The sequence below is a fragment of the Trachymyrmex cornetzi genome, unplaced genomic scaffold (assembly GCF_001594075.2).
Source record: "Trachymyrmex cornetzi isolate Tcor2-1 unplaced genomic scaffold, Tcor1.1 scaffold4, whole genome shotgun sequence".
Lineage (NCBI taxonomy): Eukaryota > Metazoa > Arthropoda > Insecta > Hymenoptera > Formicidae > Trachymyrmex > Trachymyrmex cornetzi.
Genome location: NW_017298743.1, coordinates 859,798 through 880,026, shown reverse-complemented (window position 1 = coordinate 880,026; position 20,229 = coordinate 859,798). Strand labels below are relative to the sequence as shown.

Genomic DNA, 20,229 nt, shown 5'->3' with positions numbered 1-20,229 from the left:
TATATTAATTATTGAAACGAATAATATTAAGATTAGGATCTTGGCGAATGATATTTAAAGAATGTTATTTAGAATATTGCTATCTTACTAGAAATAAATTAAATTTTTTAATTAAATTTCTAAGATATAATAAATATTTTTATTTTAAATAACAAAGATAATAAGAAAATATATAAAAAATTTTTCAAAAACAATTACTTGTGTTTTAACGTAGCACATCTTAATATAGGCAATATCTATATATAATATCTTAATCTGCATATATTTGTTTACAGCAACAAATCAAGATTACATTTTGCCTTTTCCAAATCATGTAGAAATTTGTAAAATTGTCCTATTGTCATTTCAGTAAATACATTCTTGATTATACCATCATCCTCAAGACATAACTTAAGTTGTAGAAATGACTTTGCAACATTGTCACAATCATTACTTGCTGTAGTCACTAAAAGAATTGAAAAGTAACATAGTTATTCATTAATGAGATTGACATCACATTGTGAGAATATATAATCTATTATAAGATTATAATTTTGGAAATAACATTTGCATAATTTATATCAAATTATATCATATTATTTTGTTTATTAATTGTTTACTACTGAAGTTAATCAAATGTAAGATTTAAAATGAAAATATATACAATTTTTATATTACCAATGTTTAACAGTTAAAAAATAGGATATTTTTATTTTTTACTTAACAGGTCTAATAAAAAATCAATACAAATTCAGGCATTTATATTCATAACACTAGTCGTTCAGAGTTTAATGTGACATGAATAACCTAAGAATATAATAATGTGACAAGCGATAATGGTTTCAGTTTATAATCCAACTATTGTCTTACCTCCAAATCTCCACGATATATCAAGTATTTTACTAATACCTCTCTCCATCTTCAGAACTTTATGTGTTATCGTTACAATTGATCACAAGTAATTATAAGCAATAAAGAGGAAGAACGAAATCTGACAGTAGACTAAGTAAACCCACCCACGTTCTAGGTGGGTGGAAGTCAGTGGAAGTGGCATTGCTAGTGATGGGTGGTGAAAGCTGTGGAAGGATCAAGAAATCTAAAGTCACTAGATTTATAAAGTACCGCAATCGTCTGCCATGTTAAGTCCAATATAGCGGCAATTTCAAACTGATGTATTGGGATGAATTTATTGTGTGAATGACGGAAGACATATTGAAGTGTTAATCAGTTGTATTAATTTATAACGATAAACATTGCTTATAAATACAATTGATTAACACTTCAATGTCTTCCGTCATTCACACAAATTCATCCCAATACATCAGTTTGAAATTACCGCTATATTGGCCTTAACTATGGCAGACGGTTGCAGTACTTTATAAATTTAGTGACTTTAAAGAAATCCGACCACTGGCGCTTCTATGTACATAAATGTGTCTTGAACTACGTAGCCATTTTTACGAACATTTTCAATGGATAATATCATAGAGAAACTCTCTCTGGTAATATGCTTGTTATACCGACGAGATAATAGACGCGTTTAAGCCGACAAAGCGGCTAACGGCTAGCCTGCTCACCGAGTGTCGCCGAGCAAATGAATATGATCGGTTATTATACTTATAGATCCAATCACATTCAACCGGCGAGCAGGCTAGCAACTTTATTCGGCCTGAACATGCCCATTGACTGCGTTCAGCAGAAAAAGTAGCTTCTATTATAAAATTCTTTAAAATGATTGGTCTTGCCCTTAGAGATTTTGTCCTTATTAGATCTAAATATATAAACCATTCACATTAAAGAATTTTATAATAGTTGCAAAGTTATTTTTTCCGCTAAACGCAGCTATTATTTAAGAAAATAGTTTTACTTTATTTTATTTCTTTTATTTTTAATATCTTTTGTTTTTTTTATTTTTCCCTCCTCTCTCTCTCTCTCTCTCTTTCTCTCTCTTTTATCACTATGTTTGCATGCCTTTCCTTATGTATTTATTCATTGAATCAGGTCTTCTATAAGTCGCAAAACATTTGCGACATATTAATCATTGTTATTTTTTTTATGATTAATTTGCATATGCTTTTTTAAATTTCTTTAATGTTTGTATATATTTTTTCATAATTATCGAGTTTGTACATTCTGAACAAAATGCTAGTAAATTGGCAACAAACTCGATAAGATTTTGATTACAAAACCATAGTCATCTGACGTGTATGAAGTATGCCCTGTACTTTTCGAATTTTGTATTTTTCTTAATTGTGCTGAAAATCGCAGCTATCAACATGAAATTTTTAAAAAAATTTAGAAAATCAAATTTTTGCTAGCCTCGCACTTTCGAACTTTGTAATTTTCAAAATTGTGATGGTATTGTGCTACATTTGTGTCGTGTTGTGCGGTCGAAAAAATTCCAATATCTCATTCCGTTTCGATAAAAAAATTTATAAAGTTAGATAAAAAGAAACAACTCGAAACTCATGTAACCAAACGCCAACAGATATATACTTAATCGAATTTTGCGAGTTGTGTTAAGTTATGCTAGCTTAACACAACTCAAATATAAGTATTATTCACATCAAAGCACCACAAATCCGATTAATTACTTTAATACAAAAAAGTCGAGCGCAAAGGGTCGCGCTCAAAAGTAAAGTGCCCTTAATATCGTTATGCCGAGACCTTTGAAGATTGTGTTGTGTTGTGCTAGCCTGGCACAGAGACTATTATATAGCTATAGAGACTAGCTTAGAGTTTTATGATTGAGTATTGATTATATTATAAAAAATTTGCAAATTTTTATAATAAATTCTCAAGTTTTTATTAAATTTTAGAGTTTTAAGATTTAATATTGATTAATATCGAAATTTTTATAAAATCCAAAATATAAAAGATATTTCTTTCAGCTAGGAAATCGTACCACGTGTCTTTGCATTAAGTCAAGAACTTACAAGAAATTTTTTCAAATAATTTTAATAACGTTTAAAATTTTAAATAGTTACGATGTACATTGTTTTAGAGAAAATTTATTACATTTTTAAACTTAATAAAAAATAGACAAGTTATTTACAATAATACATATATCTACATATTTCTAATCCAAGTTCTTTCGAGTACAATGGAACCTTTTCTCTCTCTCTCATAAAATATTATTCCTAATTTCTTCATTCCATTTATTCTTCTTTCCATTTTCTAATTCACTATTTCACTATTATGTCTTTCTCACCGCTTCTACTTTTATTATTCTAGTTTTTCTGCCAAAATTTGTTTATTGGCAAATCTTTCACACTACCTACTTCTTTAACAAAGACTTTTTTGAGTTGGAAAATGTCTTCGATTTGATTCATCATTCGACGTAAAGATAAAATATTCGCTCATACTACTAAGAGTGTACTCTTCTGTGACATAACTTCTCATTGCTAATAATCTTCAGCATACTCTTCATATACGACATTCAAGTCATATTCGTCATTCAATTTCCTCTAGAATCTTGCTGCGCCATACTAAAAGTCGAACTCCAGTAAAGTTCTTCATTCTTCATTGTGCTTATCATTACAATCTTCGAGACAACAATTTTATCTGTCAGCTGATAGAAGCTATTTCGTCCATTTCTTCATTTCGGCATGGATAATCCAAGTTCACCCTCGAAACCTGATAGGAACAGGCAACAAATATCTACAACGAATACAAAGCGTTTTAATATGACATATGCAAAAGTTTTACAATTAATTTTATATCTCTATATATCAAAAAGATGCAATTTGAATAATCAATATTAAGAAATAAAAATAAGGAGTTATTATAGTTTTCGAATTAAAACTTACTTTATTATTATTATTGAGACGTACCATATATAACTAAACCATGCTCGGTGGACTACGAATAGAATGTTAATACAGATGTATGATTTCCGCGGACTAAAATCGTGGGTGGCATATCCTTTGTAAGCGTCTCCAACCAGGCCATATATAATGGTGCCGATACTGCACCCTTTCTTGGCATTGGTAAAGACCTTTAAATTAAAAAAATATGCTTAAGAAATTATTAATAATAGTGTAGCGAGGATGAAATTTGTAAATTGTAATGAAGGAAGTAACGTGAAAAATATATGACGTTACGTATATTCATATAAATAATTGATATACAATACCGTATAAATTTAGGAACACTTGCGATTTTCTTGCAATTTACAAAACTTAAATATTTCGGTGAAAAAAATCGTATAGAAATTTTGAAAAACGTATTTTAAAGAAGAACAGTAAAATTGGCGTTTGATTTTTGTCCTTACGATATTTTTACAAAATTTAGATACAAACCATTGTAGAGACAAAATTTAAACGTCAGTGTTTAAAAAGAAACTCCATTTTTCCTCATCAAATTGCATTTTCCAAAATTTCTCTACAACTTTTTTTCATCGAAAAAACACTTAAGTTTTGGTAAAAAACGAAAAAATCGCAAGCATTCCTGAATTTATGAACGATACTGATATATATGTACAAATCTGTTTGAATATTATAAAAATATGTTTTTATAGACATATCTTCAAAAATATTTAAATATATATATAGATTGATATTTCTTCAGTCTTGTATTAAATACTATTTTTTTTATATTAAAGAAATGTAATTAAAAATAAAGAATTATTATAAATAGATACATACATGAATATATATTTATGCTGTGTAATAAGGATTGTTAAAATTACTTAATATAAATCATACATACATAACTACTAAAGTAGATTTACTCGAATTTTCCAATAATAATTCTCGCAATCGCAATTGCCGATGAGTTTTCTCTCGTAGAGTCTGAAGCTCGTTCTCAGTAATATAGCATTCTAAAAATAATAATTATTTATGTTGAATATTAAATGTTGACATTTGATGATGTCGCTAAAACGAAAATTATAACAATAACTTACCACCATTTACAGAAGAAGAATCGTTTATTCGAAAATCGGATATTAATTTATCAAAGAAAATCCGTGTCTCTTCTTTTAATTCGACGCCAATGTCATCTACTATCTTCAAGCTGCTATAGTTAATTCGTGCCTTGTTCATTATTTCAATCATTCTGCAAGATAATTAATGATATAATATCTTATATTAAAATACTTAATTTACATTTTAATAAAATCATTTGCTCATAATGATTTTATTGATAAATTGTTCATATATATGAAGCACTTAATATTTTTATTATTTACTTACTCTTTTTCTTGTGCGCTAATATCATGCTTATGGTTAGTCAGAGCAAATATTCTCATTTTGCAATGCTTCCAATTTGAGCGTGTGCTGATTATATACGGTAACAGAACCGTCAAACCTGTCAAATAATAACTTCTGCCACTTACAAATGAGTCGAAAATTCCAGAAAATTTAATTTATACGGATGATTGAGGTATGTCTCTATATCAAATCAATCAATCGACATACCCCAATCATCCGCTTATTTTTGTAAGTTACCTCCATCATCATATAGCCACCACACATCAATCGTTCCTTTCTTGTACTTCTGTTGGAAAATTGTTACATTTTCTGGTATAGAAGCCATTCCGCCGTTTCGTCTTTCGCTAAAAAATTGAAAATTAATTATTAATAATAAACAAAACATAATTTTGCTGAATTTTTAAATTTTATTGAAAAAAAAGACTTTGCTTTATATAAAATTGTGTGAAAAATAAATCTTTTCTTGGTGAACATGAGGTTTAATAACATAAATCAAATAATATAAATAAATCCAATAGCATAATTTTTTAAATTTCTTAGTCAATCTTAAGTCACTTTAACAAAAACTTGATTTAATCTTTAGTTAATAAAATATGTAATATTACAAATTGGAAACAAGCAAATTAAAAAAATGTGTGATTAAATTTTTGTAAAACAAGATTAATTCTAAGTTTAATGAAAAAAATATTCGACATTATTAGAGCTATTTTGTTTTGCTTACAATAGTTTATCAACAGCATGTTTTCTCTTTTGTTTCATATTATCGTGAGCTTTCCAATTTATCGTTGAATATCCAATCACAGGTGTTGTGTCAGGTGTGACAAATGAAGTACCTATAAAATGATATTAAATGATTAAAATGCAAGAAATAAGTATACTGAAAAATTGATCGCATTTTTTAAATTATATTTCTATGATTTATTTATGAATTATTAGAACTAATTTCTGTTTACAAGATATATTCTTTTTGTTTATAGATATTCGCAAGAGGAATGAAATAGCTACTCATTTTAATACAATTCGCTTTAATACAATTTTTTTGCATAATTATAAATAGTGATTAATCATAAATATTAACTCATGAATATAAATATTGGAATTATATAACCCAGCAAACAGAAGTTATAATGTAACAATTTTATATTGTTGAGTGGGAAATTATGACTAATGGGCACGTTATACATAACTTTGTGTTTGTTGAGAATCTTTTTTTATTTTAATTTGATATCGATTTTTACCTATTGTTGGCACGCTTTGTACCCTGGGAATCTGCGTACTCATGGAGAGATTGCTGTCAGCGTGCATCAGAGTATTACCCGCCAAATTATAACTACTCTGTACAAGACCTCCGTGATCATCCTCTCCGTTTGTGTCTTCTCCATTTGTAATGCCGGAGCAATCCAAACCTTCGGCAATCCTCAAAATTGCTACAGCCAACTTATTATCGAAAGCATTGCTAAAGAAAAAACGAATGTTAAACTCTTGAAATGTGTATTTCAATATTTATCTCATCATTAATTTTCCATTTTGAAAAGTAATTCTGAAGCAAGTAATTAATTAACTTACTGAAGAATATTGAAATATTCCTGCAAATCTTTATGATTGCACATCGACCAGTGGGTTTTATAACCCATGAGGACTACATTGGGAGCCAATTTACCGATCCCGGTTGCCTGCATCAATGCAGCAGCACCTCGTTCCAGACTCAAGTCATCCACTAAGTGATAGAATGATTTTATACGTTGTTGTTGCAACCAGAAGGAACCATTATTTAGGCGTACAGAGCGTAGTCGATACGATAGTCGTGTCTAAAATTATGTTGAAAATTTAATGTCACAATTTTATAACGTAAGCTATTACAAATAAGCGTAAAGTTATATTGCTAAATCGATATAATACCGGAAAAACTTCGCCGGCAATTAGCAACGAATTATTCTTTGTGATGAGGTTTGCTAAGTGTATTAATGCTGGTCTTGCAGCAGGCGGGCCAGTAAGTGCTAAAATTTTGGGAGCGTAATTCTTCACGTGTTCGTCAATGGAGTTCAACCTAGAAGTTTTCATAAATTTTAAATTAAAAGCTTTACTTTGAATTAAAGTATAAATTGAAATAAATAAAATAACATTAGCGCTTTCAAGAATAAAAGTTAGATAAAAATGCCAAGTAGGCATTTTATTTGTATTACGATACAAAGACAAATATTAATTTAGGCATTTCTGTAATCCTAAGCATGAAATTCAACTAAATCTCCTCCAGACGAAATGGTCAATGTACTCCAATAATAGCAAATATTACACATATATGATAAATTATCCATATGAATATGGGCCAGTATTTAACGATTGTGCGTAAAGTTGGCCATGTCGTCTGTAATCGTCCTAATAGGAATATAATCAGAAATGTGTGTAAACAGAAGAAATTATATTTTTAAATAATACCTGTAGACGATGGAAATTGCAGTCTTAAAAGTTTGCGCCTGCGTACTACTGCCCCAGTTCACATCTGGTTTACGGTAAACTACTATTAGATATAGCGCGAAGATAATGACGAAAGTAACGAGTGAAGTCACCCAATCGATAAGGAACATAATTGCCACGCAAAGAATAAAGCCCATCAAAGACAGCCAAGTATTGTAGTACTATAAAAAGAAGAAATGAATGACATTACGTGTATATTTTTAATTCCATTGAAAAGATGCTTAAAGACCTAATCTTTCCATTTTGAAATCTTTTAATTTTTAATAGATATGTACATAATAGATATGTATATATGCCATCAGTTTTTTTAAATAAATGAAGAATAATTATATAATTTTAAAATATAAGGAATGAATTATGTGGTAAAACAAATAAAAAGTAATATAATTAAAAATCTTTCATTCCCCTTTTTTAATTATAATAATTTTTTTTCAAACATGTAATGCATACACGCGAAGAAAGATATTCCAAAATATCAAATAATATTGAAGATTAAGTGTCTTTAGAGAGCATCGCACGTTTTCTTATAATTTTTGTATTATGTAATTAAGTAAATTTCTAATTTACTTTAAAACTAGGCCGCCATCCAAGAGGTCGAATTAACGCTGCGTGAAAAGTGCAGAAGTTGATTAAAGCGTACGACGCCAAATAGAAGTTTGAGATGAGCGGTGCGACTGCGTTGAGATCGGCTGAAAGGAAAACGATTAAGAGTTTCTAGGAAAGAAAATTAACGATAATAGAAATTCGATATCTGTCAATGAGTTCATAACATTTCGGAACAAATACTTTACCGATTAAGAGAAAGAGTGCCGCAACAACAAACGTAAGAACATATCCTCTATAGGGTTCCCCGGACTTTCCGTATCTTTTGCTGAAGTAAATCAACCCGGGATAAATTCGATCTTGACCCAGAGCCTGAATCAGTCTTGGCACTGATAATAAATTGGTCAACGCTGTCGACAAAGTAGCTGCGAAGCAGCCTGCATAAATTAGAGGGCCCCATAATGACATTAACTGCATGACCTGAGAAAAATATTTTCTATAAATTGTATAGTTAATATTTTAATTAATAATTTGACTTATTAAATAAAAATATTTAACAATTGCTACTTTTTTACAATTTTTTTCAAATTTGAAAGTAATTTTTTTTAAGTAAACAATTTACAATTAGTATTAAATATATAAATATCAAATCCATCCTGTTTACAAAATAAGATAGTTTCTTTAATAGTTTTATCTTATATTGCATATTTTTGTAAAGTATATTAATTGAAGAATTCAACATTGTAAGTTTTATTACTTTTTTACGGTCTTTAAAATATATATATATATATATATATATTAATTTGCGAATAAATTAATATCAATTCTTAATTTAATACTTTTACTGCGAAAAATAATGCATTTCAGCTCTGAGATTATTGTTTCAAATTAAATAATAAAAATGTGATAATTTTAAAATGCATTGTATCTTTATTAATATTTTAAATATTAACATACTGAATAACTGTTGTGCAGTCCGTACGTGCAGTTAAATCCAGGAATACAGTCCACAACAGTACTGTTTACAAAACCACCAGCATCTCTAGCAGCCGCGGCGCCGGCAAAAAAGACGAAAGTTGCATAACTAAACATGGATATCAACAGAGCGAGAAGAGTCCCGATAGGTATACTGCTCGCTGGATCCTTCAAATCACCAGATATGTTAGCGCCCGCTTGAATCCCGGTGACAGATGGAAAGAAGATGGAAAACACCGAGAAGAAGGTTTGATTGTTTTTCTCAGAGTATCGATAATTTGATCCGAGATTAGCCATAAATACGTCCGCTAGAAATAATATATTTTTATTAAAATAATCTTTTCGATAAATCCATTTCATTTGTTTCATATCATATTACTATTATTGTTTCATTATATACAGTAGAACTTTGTTTATCTAAAGATATTGGGGGACAAGACAGTTCCGACAACAGAATTCAGATAATAGAAATTCACTAACTCAGCCAGTCCTTATTAGTTACGATAATGGGAACTAACATTCAGAAAATTGAAGTCGAGCACGTCCAGCTTCTGTTATCCGAACTACGACGTTGTAGTTCAAACAATGAAAGGTCAGCTATGAGTTCGTATATTTGAAACTAACCATAAACTTGTGTAGACACAATATAGATAAACAAAATTCTATTTAATTGTAATTTTATACTAACCGGAAAATCCTATAAAACCTTTCGCTTTCTGTTCCTCATTTTGTGGTCCCATGATGGTACCAATTAAAAAATCAAAGATCGCACTCACGATGATGGCTATAAGGAAATTTTGTGCCTAATGAAAGAGCGCAAAGGATATTAATAACAAATCAAAACAAATATCAAATATCATTTTTATAACAGTTTATCATTTTTATAACGAATTTTAAAAAATTCGATATGTATATAAATAAAATAATTTTAGCAGATCCAATACCTTTGATTCCCATTCCATGCCGATTGCACAGACAAGAATCATAACGATGAGCGCTATTATACCAACAATTCTGACGTCATTTACGCTATTATCTATGATCTTCAAATCGTTCGTCTTTAACAAGTCATTAAGGGAATCACAGAAACCGATAGTATTCATAGAAGCTGCTACAGCGTTTGCAAATGCAAATACGATGCCGACTGATGCGCCAAACTCGGGTCCAAGAGAACGAGATATGATAAAGTATATCCCACCTGTAGATCAATTTATTTTATTCTATCTCTAATTATCAACAATATTCTTAATAAATAAAGGTATAGAATGTTCGATAACTGTTTAAATTATTTGAAATCGGTTTTGTGATGTCAAAAATTTGTCAGAATATTGTTAAACTACGAATAAAGCAGACTCTATTTAAAATCAGTTAAAAACAGGATTTTTCAGTACATTTGCACTAAAAGACAATTTATTAAATCTATTCAATTTATATGATGATGAAAGACTAAAGCTTTCCATGTCTTTACATCCAATTTTTTTAATGACTGAAGTAATCTTTATTTTTAAATTAATAATGCCATCTCTGACATATTCATTACTACTCTGTCGTATGAATCGTAATCCCTTTAATAGACAAGAAATACGGTAAAATTTAGAAGAATGATAATCATGTTTTCTTGTATCAAGACAAATTGCCCCGGCTAAATTGGATAAATAATTCTGATGAGAATCTCCTAGCTCAGGGAAAAACCCCGAGCGTCTAACGACACAATCGTATATAGAGTGATGGTGTGCACGACGCCACTCCTTCGGAAAAAAAGAATTACAGAATGCGTTACCGTAACACACCTCCCTTTACTTCCCCATTAGTGCTAATTGCGCTGAGACTAAGCGTCGTAATGACGCAGACGACTGCCGATATTCCGATAATGACAATGGTCTGCAGAATACCAGCCTGCGCGACTATCCACGAAAGTCGCAGGAACAGCATGACGCCCCATATGTTCAACAGGCATGGTATAAGAACGCCTTGGATCCATCCTAATTTTATTCCGACGTGACCCTGCTGACCGACAACGCTTCCAACTTGTCCGGTCTCGACGGAATTGGCGTCCTGAAACAGCGTTTATTTAGGAGTTCAATTTCATACTGTCTGTATTACATTTTGATGGCGATGCCATGCATCATCACAAATTACATAATTACGTAATTCCAATAGTTAATTCTCATACTAAATTACGTTACACTTACAGTATTTTATTAAGTTTATTTAGTATTATTAGCCTTATAAGTACTGATAATTAAAAATTTCAGAAAACTCCACTGATTACAAAATATTTAAACATTTTGAAAATTACTTAAATTTTAGAAATACGACACGTGCTACATTGTTTACTTTTAACGATGCTTGCGACAAACTGAGTGGACTGAATAAAATATTATTGATAGTATAATTTTATGTGTTAACAACAAATGCAAAGTCTAAATTTTGTATCTTATTTTTAAAAGAATCAATGACAAATTCTAAGTGAATTAAGCTTAAGGTATGTTTATCCACAACATTTAAGTAAAGACGTATAATAAAAGTAATGTATTTTGGTAATTATTAAACTGAGTGAATGTGGATGTGCGTGTCCGAAAACAATGTAAAAACTTTTTCATTAATATTTACGCTATAATATATTCAAGACGTACAAGGACGTATTGAGCGATAACCGAAAAATGATAAAAACCAACCATTGCAAATTTTCTCTAACTCATTTGTTCTTTAGATAACGCTACAATTGGCTATATACCGAGTGTCAATGCGCAATGCCAACATGTTAAAAGCTAATATCATTTCATTTAATTTCAAAATATTAACTATATATTACATAAATTTATAAATATTTTTTAATTTAAATCCCTCTTATATTAGTTTCATATTTTATTTCACATTTTAAATATAATTATTTATTTAATCGCTGCTTTTTATTTATATATGCGATAATTACATTGTCGAATTTAAATTTTATCTATACATTTTTTCAACTTTTTTATTTATGTTTAAAGACATAAGTGCTACAATTTGTAATCTTGTAACAGGATAAAGCAATTATATTTTCGTTTAATTAATAAATCTGTTAACACATCAATTTATAAACAATAATACAAAGAAATTTATAAATAAATAATAATTAATTTATTGTTGTGTTATTGTATTATTGTTTAGGTATTATATATCTCTATATATATATATGTATATGTATACCAAACATTATACATATATATGAAGTAATTATAAAATATAAATAATAATAATAAATTATAAAATACATATTCTTTTTCTAGTAAACCATCTTATTTCGTTGAATAATTATTACGTAGTGTACTGCAATCAAATTCTTGAATACGTATAAGAATTCTACAGCCACATAGCACTTCTTCCAATCTTGATGAACGGATGTTTACTGCTGCGTAAACTTAATAAACTAGTTTCCTCTTGCCTAGTTTTGTTACCTTCACGACTTCGATCGTCTTTGAAATAGGGAAGAGGAATCACAATGCGAGGCGATTCTTTTGTAACTCACGAAAATATCAAATACTTGTGGTATATTCTAATATAGATATCTTTTTACGTAATATATATATATTTTTTTAGAAATCATCGTTTTATAAACAATCTTATTTAATCTCGACTAAAACATTGTATTTTAATACTTTGTACTATTTCGAATAAAAATTTGAAGTAATTATATTGAAACATATATATGATTTTGTTAAATAATCTAATTATATAGTATAGATAACTGAGCAAAATAAATTTTGTGTATTTTTTAAAAGACAATACATATTTTTTATATGTATAATGCTTATTTAATAATTAATAAAAACAGACGTTCTAAAAGTGTAGCAAAATTCTGAACACGTTCATCAAATCAAGAAAAATCAATAATTATTTAAGTTCCTTCGACTGATAAGCTATATTTAATTGAGCAATAATATTGAGCTTATAAAAATTGAGATACCTACGTTCTTTAATAAACATTGCCATGATAACAGTTTATGAAGTCTTCAAGTATTTATCGATATGTATATCTAGTCATAACTAGATTAATCTAATAACTTTGCTTTGTGCCAGTCGCTACTGCTTTGCAGTAGCAACTTTATCGCCGGAAAAATCTAATATATTTTATTGTCAAAGATTTAAATATATTACACACATAAACACACGTACACACTTTATTATCAAAATTAACATATTTTTAATAATAATTAATTACCCTTATTGAGTCAAGAACATTATTATTTAAAAAAATATATTTTACATTATAGATATACATATAACATTTCAAATAAATGTTGCAAAAAAATGAGAGACCCGTAATAGAATAGATACAGCGTAATAGGACATTGACACACATATCACAGAAATTAAATATTATCGATAAGAATTCAATATAAAATAACAGGTAACCATATCAAACAGGAAATATGAGAAAAATAGATTTCTAACAGTTTATATATCAGAGTTCATAAAAAACATATTAAGTTTGATAAACATTTTAGATAATCTTTATGTATTTTTACATATAATTTACAATCACTAAATATCTGTTTACATATGTAGTACGTGGGTGAAAAATTAAATTATATTTTTCATAAAATCGAAGTCGATTTTTATATTAATTGAACAAATTGAACAACAGATAGTACACAAGTATATATTAAAAAGTTTTCCAATTTTACTTTCTATTATTGTTTCAGTTTCAATTTCATTTAATATTTAATTAACTATCCATGTTTTGTATTCGAATATATTATATTTTATTGATATCTTCTCGGATTTTTAATTAATATCTGAAGTTTGATACTATCGTATATCTGCGACAAAGTATAAATGTATATAAGCTTCCTCACCTTTATGAGATTTCCTTCATGTAGAGTGCTCAAAGATGGTCTTTTCGCGCGACGGCTTAATCTATAGAAAAGAGGAACTGATGATATTGTAACAATAAAACTATTACTTTTCTGGTCGGCCGGATTCATCAAATCAAATAAATCCTTTTCGTGGATTAAAAAAATGTACGAAAAACATTATCAATTTTTGATATCAAGGACGTGTATGCAAAAAAAGATTAATGATTTTCCAATATTGCCTAAATGAACAGAACATGAAAAATCGTTACGTTAACGTATCGATATGAAATGGAAGATAGATCGAAATATGATAAATTTTATAGCAAATTTTGAAACAAATCTAGGAGTTTTTTATATATATATATATATATATATATAGATAATTCATTTAATATATGTATGATATACCTTAATTAACCTTTGAAGTTAAGATACTTAATCAATTAACTTATAACAATATACCTGTAATGATCCAGTCGTGGAACTACGTCCCATAGTCCGCCCATACTTAAAGACATAGAGGGCCTCTTATTACTCGGTAATTGTCCAATTACATCATCTTCTTGTGTTTTGCTCTGAAAACGATTCTCCATCTTGTCTAATCTGAAAAATTTTGCAAGCAACGTTTTATTCATTTTTCTGCCGTTCTTTTATATTACGGAAATCATTATTCCTTCTCATGAATAGTTAAATAATAAGGTGATTAAGTGACTAAAACGATAACAGTTGTAAAAGAAAAACAACAATTAATATAAAATAACATGTATTCTCCAATGTATACACGTGTACCTTCTGTGTATATTGTATATACTAAAAAATATTTACTAATTCACTGAGTGTAAACATGTATTTATTTGGTACAAGAACCATTAATTGACTTAAGTATTATTTTTTTATTGAAAATGTTTATTTACTATTAGTAAATGTTAATACTATTTAAACAAATATTTATTAAAATTTAGTAAATTTCTTTTTCAGCGTAATTACATGAATTTAGCATAACGTGTAGTAATACATTTTTTTAAATATTGCATACGTTACAATTTTTGGAAAGCAACATATGTATGTGATTCAGTATTGATTAGAAGGTCTTATAGAGTGATAACGAGAACTAAGGGCAATTAAGGCTACGCAGAGGAGTACTTCACAGAAAATACTACATTTGTAAGCAATGAGTCAGAGTTGGTTTAAATATCTGATATATGTAGGGCTTTTATACTTTAATTAATGATACTATACTAGGGACCGATCATCTTCAGATAATTTATCTTCCATGTCATCAGAACTATCCGGAAACCTCAGAAATAAGATAAAATACTGTCGAATAAATCTATGTTTAAAGATTGTATCACTTTTGTGAACGAGTATGTGTATACATCAAATGTGCAAAGAATATTATCAGTCTTACTCTTCATTCACTCTCTTCTCCCTACAGATTTATAAATAGTAATATGACTGCATTTCGCGGTATGCAAATTTTCGAGTAATTATTTGGCCACATTCCCAAAATTCAATCGTGCAGTTCAACGTCTTGCAAATTTGAAGATTTATCAGCGAGGCAGTTAAGAAATGTATAAACAATGTTTCACAGTGACTATCTAAGAAAGTAATAACGATGTATAATAGGTTGTTGCACAAAGTGTCAATTTTTTATTACTTAAATTGGAACTGGAGTTAATTTTCACAAATAAGTTTATCTGTTTGAAAAATAAAAGCAAAAAAATAATGCGATTATGTAAGTGATGCGTTCTCGAAAAACTACAGTGTTTTTATCTTTATTTTCTTTCTCTATCTTTTTAGAAGTTCTCGCTTTTTACAGAGTAAACTTTTTGCGCTATCATTTAATTTTAATATGAAGTTTTTACAATAATTATGAAATACGAAAATGAATTATACCTTTGGCAGGTTCTTGATACAACTTGATCGATATGCTTTACAAGGTCCAAGGACCGAGTAATTTAATAAGTGAAGAGAAAATCTATCGAAGATGTATTGTATGTTTGCTGATGTCAGAGACGCACGTCTCGAACCCTGTGTGATAATGTGAAATAACATAAAAGAATAATATAAAGAAAATTTCTCATTCAGAAAAAAAATGTTTTTTTAAGTTTACTATAAGATTGTTTCAGAATATTTAATCCAATTTTGTAATTTTGGTTCGTAATTTGAAATGGAATTCTACATATTTGAGTTTGCCGCAAATTGATGCCACACAATTCAAATTGATACATTTAACAGCTTTGACAATTTTTTTCAATAGATATAATAATTTTATATGTTATTTCGTAAAACCAACTATTCTTTCACTAATTTTGATAAAATTGAAATCAATGTTACAGTAACAAAATTTTAAGACAACTTTTTATAATAATGTTCTATAAATTTTAATATTAAACATTTAAATAATCAAATAAGAAGTAAAATTTCTCTTTGTCTAATCTTAAATTTAATTTAATTCAATTTAAATTAGGCATAATCATCTGTTCTTTTTTTACTTAAACTATTACCTGGAGTATTTTTATATCCCAATTAAAATTATTATTATTAACAACATATCGTATATTATTAATTGTTTACCAATTTATTAATATTTTTTAGAACATTATAGATATAAATTTGATCACAACTTTCTAAAAAAAAGTAGAAACAAAAAAATATTAAGTACGTTAAATAGCTTATTATGACAGTAATTAAAAAAATTAAATTATTTATTAATATAATGTTTTTCTATTGCGGGTTTTTAATGGAATTGCATATTTATAAATTCGTACAGAATAATTATTAAAAATTAAAGAAGAAATATTAAATAATATCCTTACTAGCTATATTTAACAATTCGGATTTTTTTGCCGTTAGAATATAAAAACATCTCAAATGACTATTTCGGGGTTAAAAAAGCTAAATCTTTTCTTATTTTTTTTGTATTTAAAATTATATATAACTCTAACTTTTATTTTTAAGCATAATTATAAATGCTTTGATATTTCACTTTTATTTAAGTTTGTAACATCCAAAGAAAAAAATATTTGATAGATTTATAATTTTGCACATCATTCGACAAACTACGTATTGTTAAAAACAAAAGAAAATTATAAATAGAAATCCAAGGAAAAATTAGTAGAGCAGACACACAGACAGGAATTTATAACAGCACAAAACAAATGTAACTTTTCTAATAAAGATTTCGTATAATTTTTATCTTGTGTAAACTCTTTATATAATTCGATGGTACATAATTACAGGTCAACGAAATGGAAAGCACAGTCAACCGGTAACTCGAAATCGATGACAAGCGCCTGCGGCGCGGCATAATTCATTTGCGTGGATTTACCATCGCTTCCCTCATGCAAATACATATACACCCCATGATGCCAAAACAAATAAATCTACGCAACGGTTTTACTTTCTCATACACGCAGCTTTCGTTCTCGATTTGTTTCAACAATAATGAGATATTCACGATGTCCTTGAACGTGCCTCTCATTGACGGTCGCTCCCCTTATCAACTTGGCTTGGAGTAAGACTTCAATTTATCACGCTTACGCGACAGGCAAATCGCGAACAGATAATCGATCAAAATAATACGTCAATTTTGAATTCTTTCTCCCGATGATTAAATCAATCTATTTAAAAGATAATGGCTTTCTAGCGACACGTTTTCAACAACGAGTTGTTTATGACACATGTCGTTTGTGACATACTTATTATTAATAAATATTTCCCAATATAATTGTTTTTAAAATGCAAGAAATTTATACTTCCTTTCTTCCGAGCAAAGATCTCTAAATTATTTTTTATTTACTCTTTTCTTATTTAGATCAAATTAATTAGTTAGCTCGAAAGTTAATAAAATAGTATTTAACTATATCACACAATGAAAAATAGTGCAGATTAAAAAAAGATTATATTTATATTAAATTAAAATTGTTGGCTCAAATTTGTATCTACAAATTCAGGTCGTATAACTGTATTGTATTATGCGTTATATTCAAAAATTCAATTTCTTTATATAGTAAGAAAATCGCATAGTCTGTTAATCATTTATGTTAATTACATTTTCAGCTACATTTATATATTTTATAAAACATCGATATAAATAAAATCTAATTAGCTGAAGAAAATATAAAATGACTTAATTAAGAACATTTCAATTTACATTTTGTATCAAATAAGTCAAAGTCTGAAGCAATTAAATTAAGGTCTGAAATATATTTTAATTTTAAAATGTGATGGTAATTATATATTCACACAAAATTAATAATATAAATTACAATAAAAGATTTATTTGCTACCAAACAAGAAAAGATTTCATCTTAAAAAAAGTTGTAACTAATTATTTTTTATATGAAATTTTATAAAAGTAATAAAATAAAATACATAATATTCTAATCCAATGTTCCTTTTATACCTACGAAATGTATTTAACGAGTATAATTCACATTTTACACCATTGAAACAATATTTTAATTAATCAATTACGCTGTATCAGTTATGATAGAAGAAACTAAAATTGATTTGACACAGATATAAAAAAAAATGTATTTAAGCGATCGATACAATATCTAAGATTCACTTGTTGGTTATTACATTTTGACAATCGAGTGATTATGAAATAATTATAGATACTGATTGTGAGATAAGACAAAAGTCGACGACTAAAATTGTTTCTAATCACAGAACAAAATTTTCGATACTTACGACGCGAGATCCGAGTGGAAGGATGAAAACTTAACAATCTCACCCACAACTCGCAATTCACAGTATTGCTGAAACTATCCGCGAGAATCTGACACGAGGTACTGAGAGCGTCGAGAAAACTTGAACCCCTCGTGGATGAAAATCCCCTCGAGTAACATTAGGGAAAGAAGCATGCGTCGAAACTTCCCTTTCTCCACGGCCGCTTACGCGTAACACACACGCGCAGTTCCGAATGCAAGGCTACACGCGGCGTAACATTTTAAACAAATTGCCAATATACGGACGGCCGTCTAAAATTGTTCCAATTAACGCGAAGATTCCTCCGAAGGGTTAACAGAGCTATGGTGCCGGCATGCGTGTCCCGCGAGGCGTGACACGAGAACGTGCGCGCATCGATTTTTTGAGTTTGCGTGGGCGAGTGCGTGCGCGTTTCGTAAACCTCGACGTGCTTGCATAGGGAACGAGGGAAAAGGGAGGAGAAGGAAAAGAGGATAAAAAAGAAATGAAATTTTCAAGAGAAACGAGCGCGAATTTTCATCGCGCTTCGTAGAAATGCCACGGACAAGAAATGCAGAGCGTCCACGACGTGAGATGAGAAGGCGTGAAGGTCGCCGTGATGGTTCACTCGATTTCGAAATCCTTTGACGCCTCTTAATGCAGCAGTGGCGCGAAAAGAAACAAGCTTTGTGCCCGTGTGTATGCGTGAAAAGTATATGGAGTCAATTTATATTACGAACAATGGGATTTAGAAAAAAATTGTGTTATAAAACGGGTCTGGAAAAGAAAATCACACGCGTAATGAAAAAAAAGCCATTCACAAAAATAACATATAACTGTTTGTTAAAAAGCGATCCAGCTCACCTTACTATTTGTCACTACATTTCAACGTTACCTGACAGTTATTTCAAAAAAAGCTTCGGTGATAACAGTGCTGCAATTAGCCAAATTTCCACTTTAGACGTTCGTTGACCTTTATACGTAAGTGATAAATTTTTACTTTACAAAAGTGTTGTTCACGGAACGAAATTGCAACGAGACGGTTTAGTACTCAACGCTATCGCGCGAGTCACCGAAGGATGGCCGTGCGATCGAATTCCGCAAGCGACTACTGTCTTTTTCAGTGGTTCCGACATTTATATAGACGGTGAGGAACTGTCAATGCGGCCGATGATGTTGACTTAATGTTTACGTTGACGGGTTAAGATATATACCTATACTGGCACTGTTGCGAAGATACATTATCGAACTCTGTTACTTCAAAACTTATATATACCGAGAGGAAGTACTGATCAGCGAATAGATTATCTGCTCTTCTGCCGAGTTATTGTTTGCTATTGTTGTTACTAATAAGCGGTGCTGGAACAGGTGATGCAACGCCGGTCTTTCCGCGTTGAAATCCTTTACGCGGTCTTTGAAGTGCATTTTACAGTCACATTTCACTGTCATGTTTTATTACTGCATGCGAAGCATGAACCAAATCACTAAATCACGTTTTCAAATTTCTG

General features: G+C 29.3%; 2 protein-coding genes across 3 annotated transcripts; both read right to left on the bottom strand.

Annotated features, from left to right (window-relative positions):
- Positions 1–216: 216 nt before the first annotated feature.
- LOC108764194 (COMM domain-containing protein 7) lies at positions 217–968 on the bottom strand. The gene is made up of 2 exons (XM_018512290.1): positions 850–968; positions 217–445 (listed from the first exon to the last, which is right to left on the bottom strand). Exons 1-2 carry the CDS (start codon positions 896–898, stop codon positions 270–272), a joined length of 225 nt encoding a protein of 74 aa, XP_018367792.1. The 5' UTR covers positions 899–968; the 3' UTR covers positions 217–269.
- Positions 969–3,076: 2,108 nt separating this feature from the next.
- Positions 3,077–19,862, bottom strand: NKCC (sodium potassium chloride cotransporter). Of its 2 annotated transcripts, XM_018512332.1 has the most exons (20): positions 19,617–19,862; positions 14,489–14,629; positions 14,027–14,087; positions 10,976–11,240; positions 10,130–10,383; positions 9,874–9,988; positions 9,168–9,493; positions 8,459–8,690; positions 8,235–8,356; positions 7,629–7,828; positions 7,092–7,239; positions 6,759–7,000; positions 6,431–6,648; positions 5,914–6,025; positions 5,430–5,536; positions 5,175–5,289; positions 4,886–5,037; positions 4,690–4,801; positions 3,813–3,976; positions 3,077–3,639 (listed from the first exon to the last, which is right to left on the bottom strand). In XM_018512332.1, the coding sequence occupies exons 2-19, from the start codon at positions 14,617–14,619 to the stop codon at positions 3,841–3,843; spliced, it is 3,048 nt and encodes a 1,015-aa protein (XP_018367834.1). In that variant the 5' UTR covers positions 14,620–14,629; positions 19,617–19,862; the 3' UTR covers positions 3,077–3,639; positions 3,813–3,840. The 2 variants fall into 2 exon arrangements, with proteins under 2 accessions (XP_018367834.1, XP_018367835.1); XM_018512333.1 differs by lacking the exons at positions 3,077–3,639; positions 3,813–3,976; positions 4,690–4,801; positions 4,886–5,037 and having other exon boundaries at positions 5,228–5,306.
- Positions 19,863–20,229: the final 367 nt, after the last annotated feature.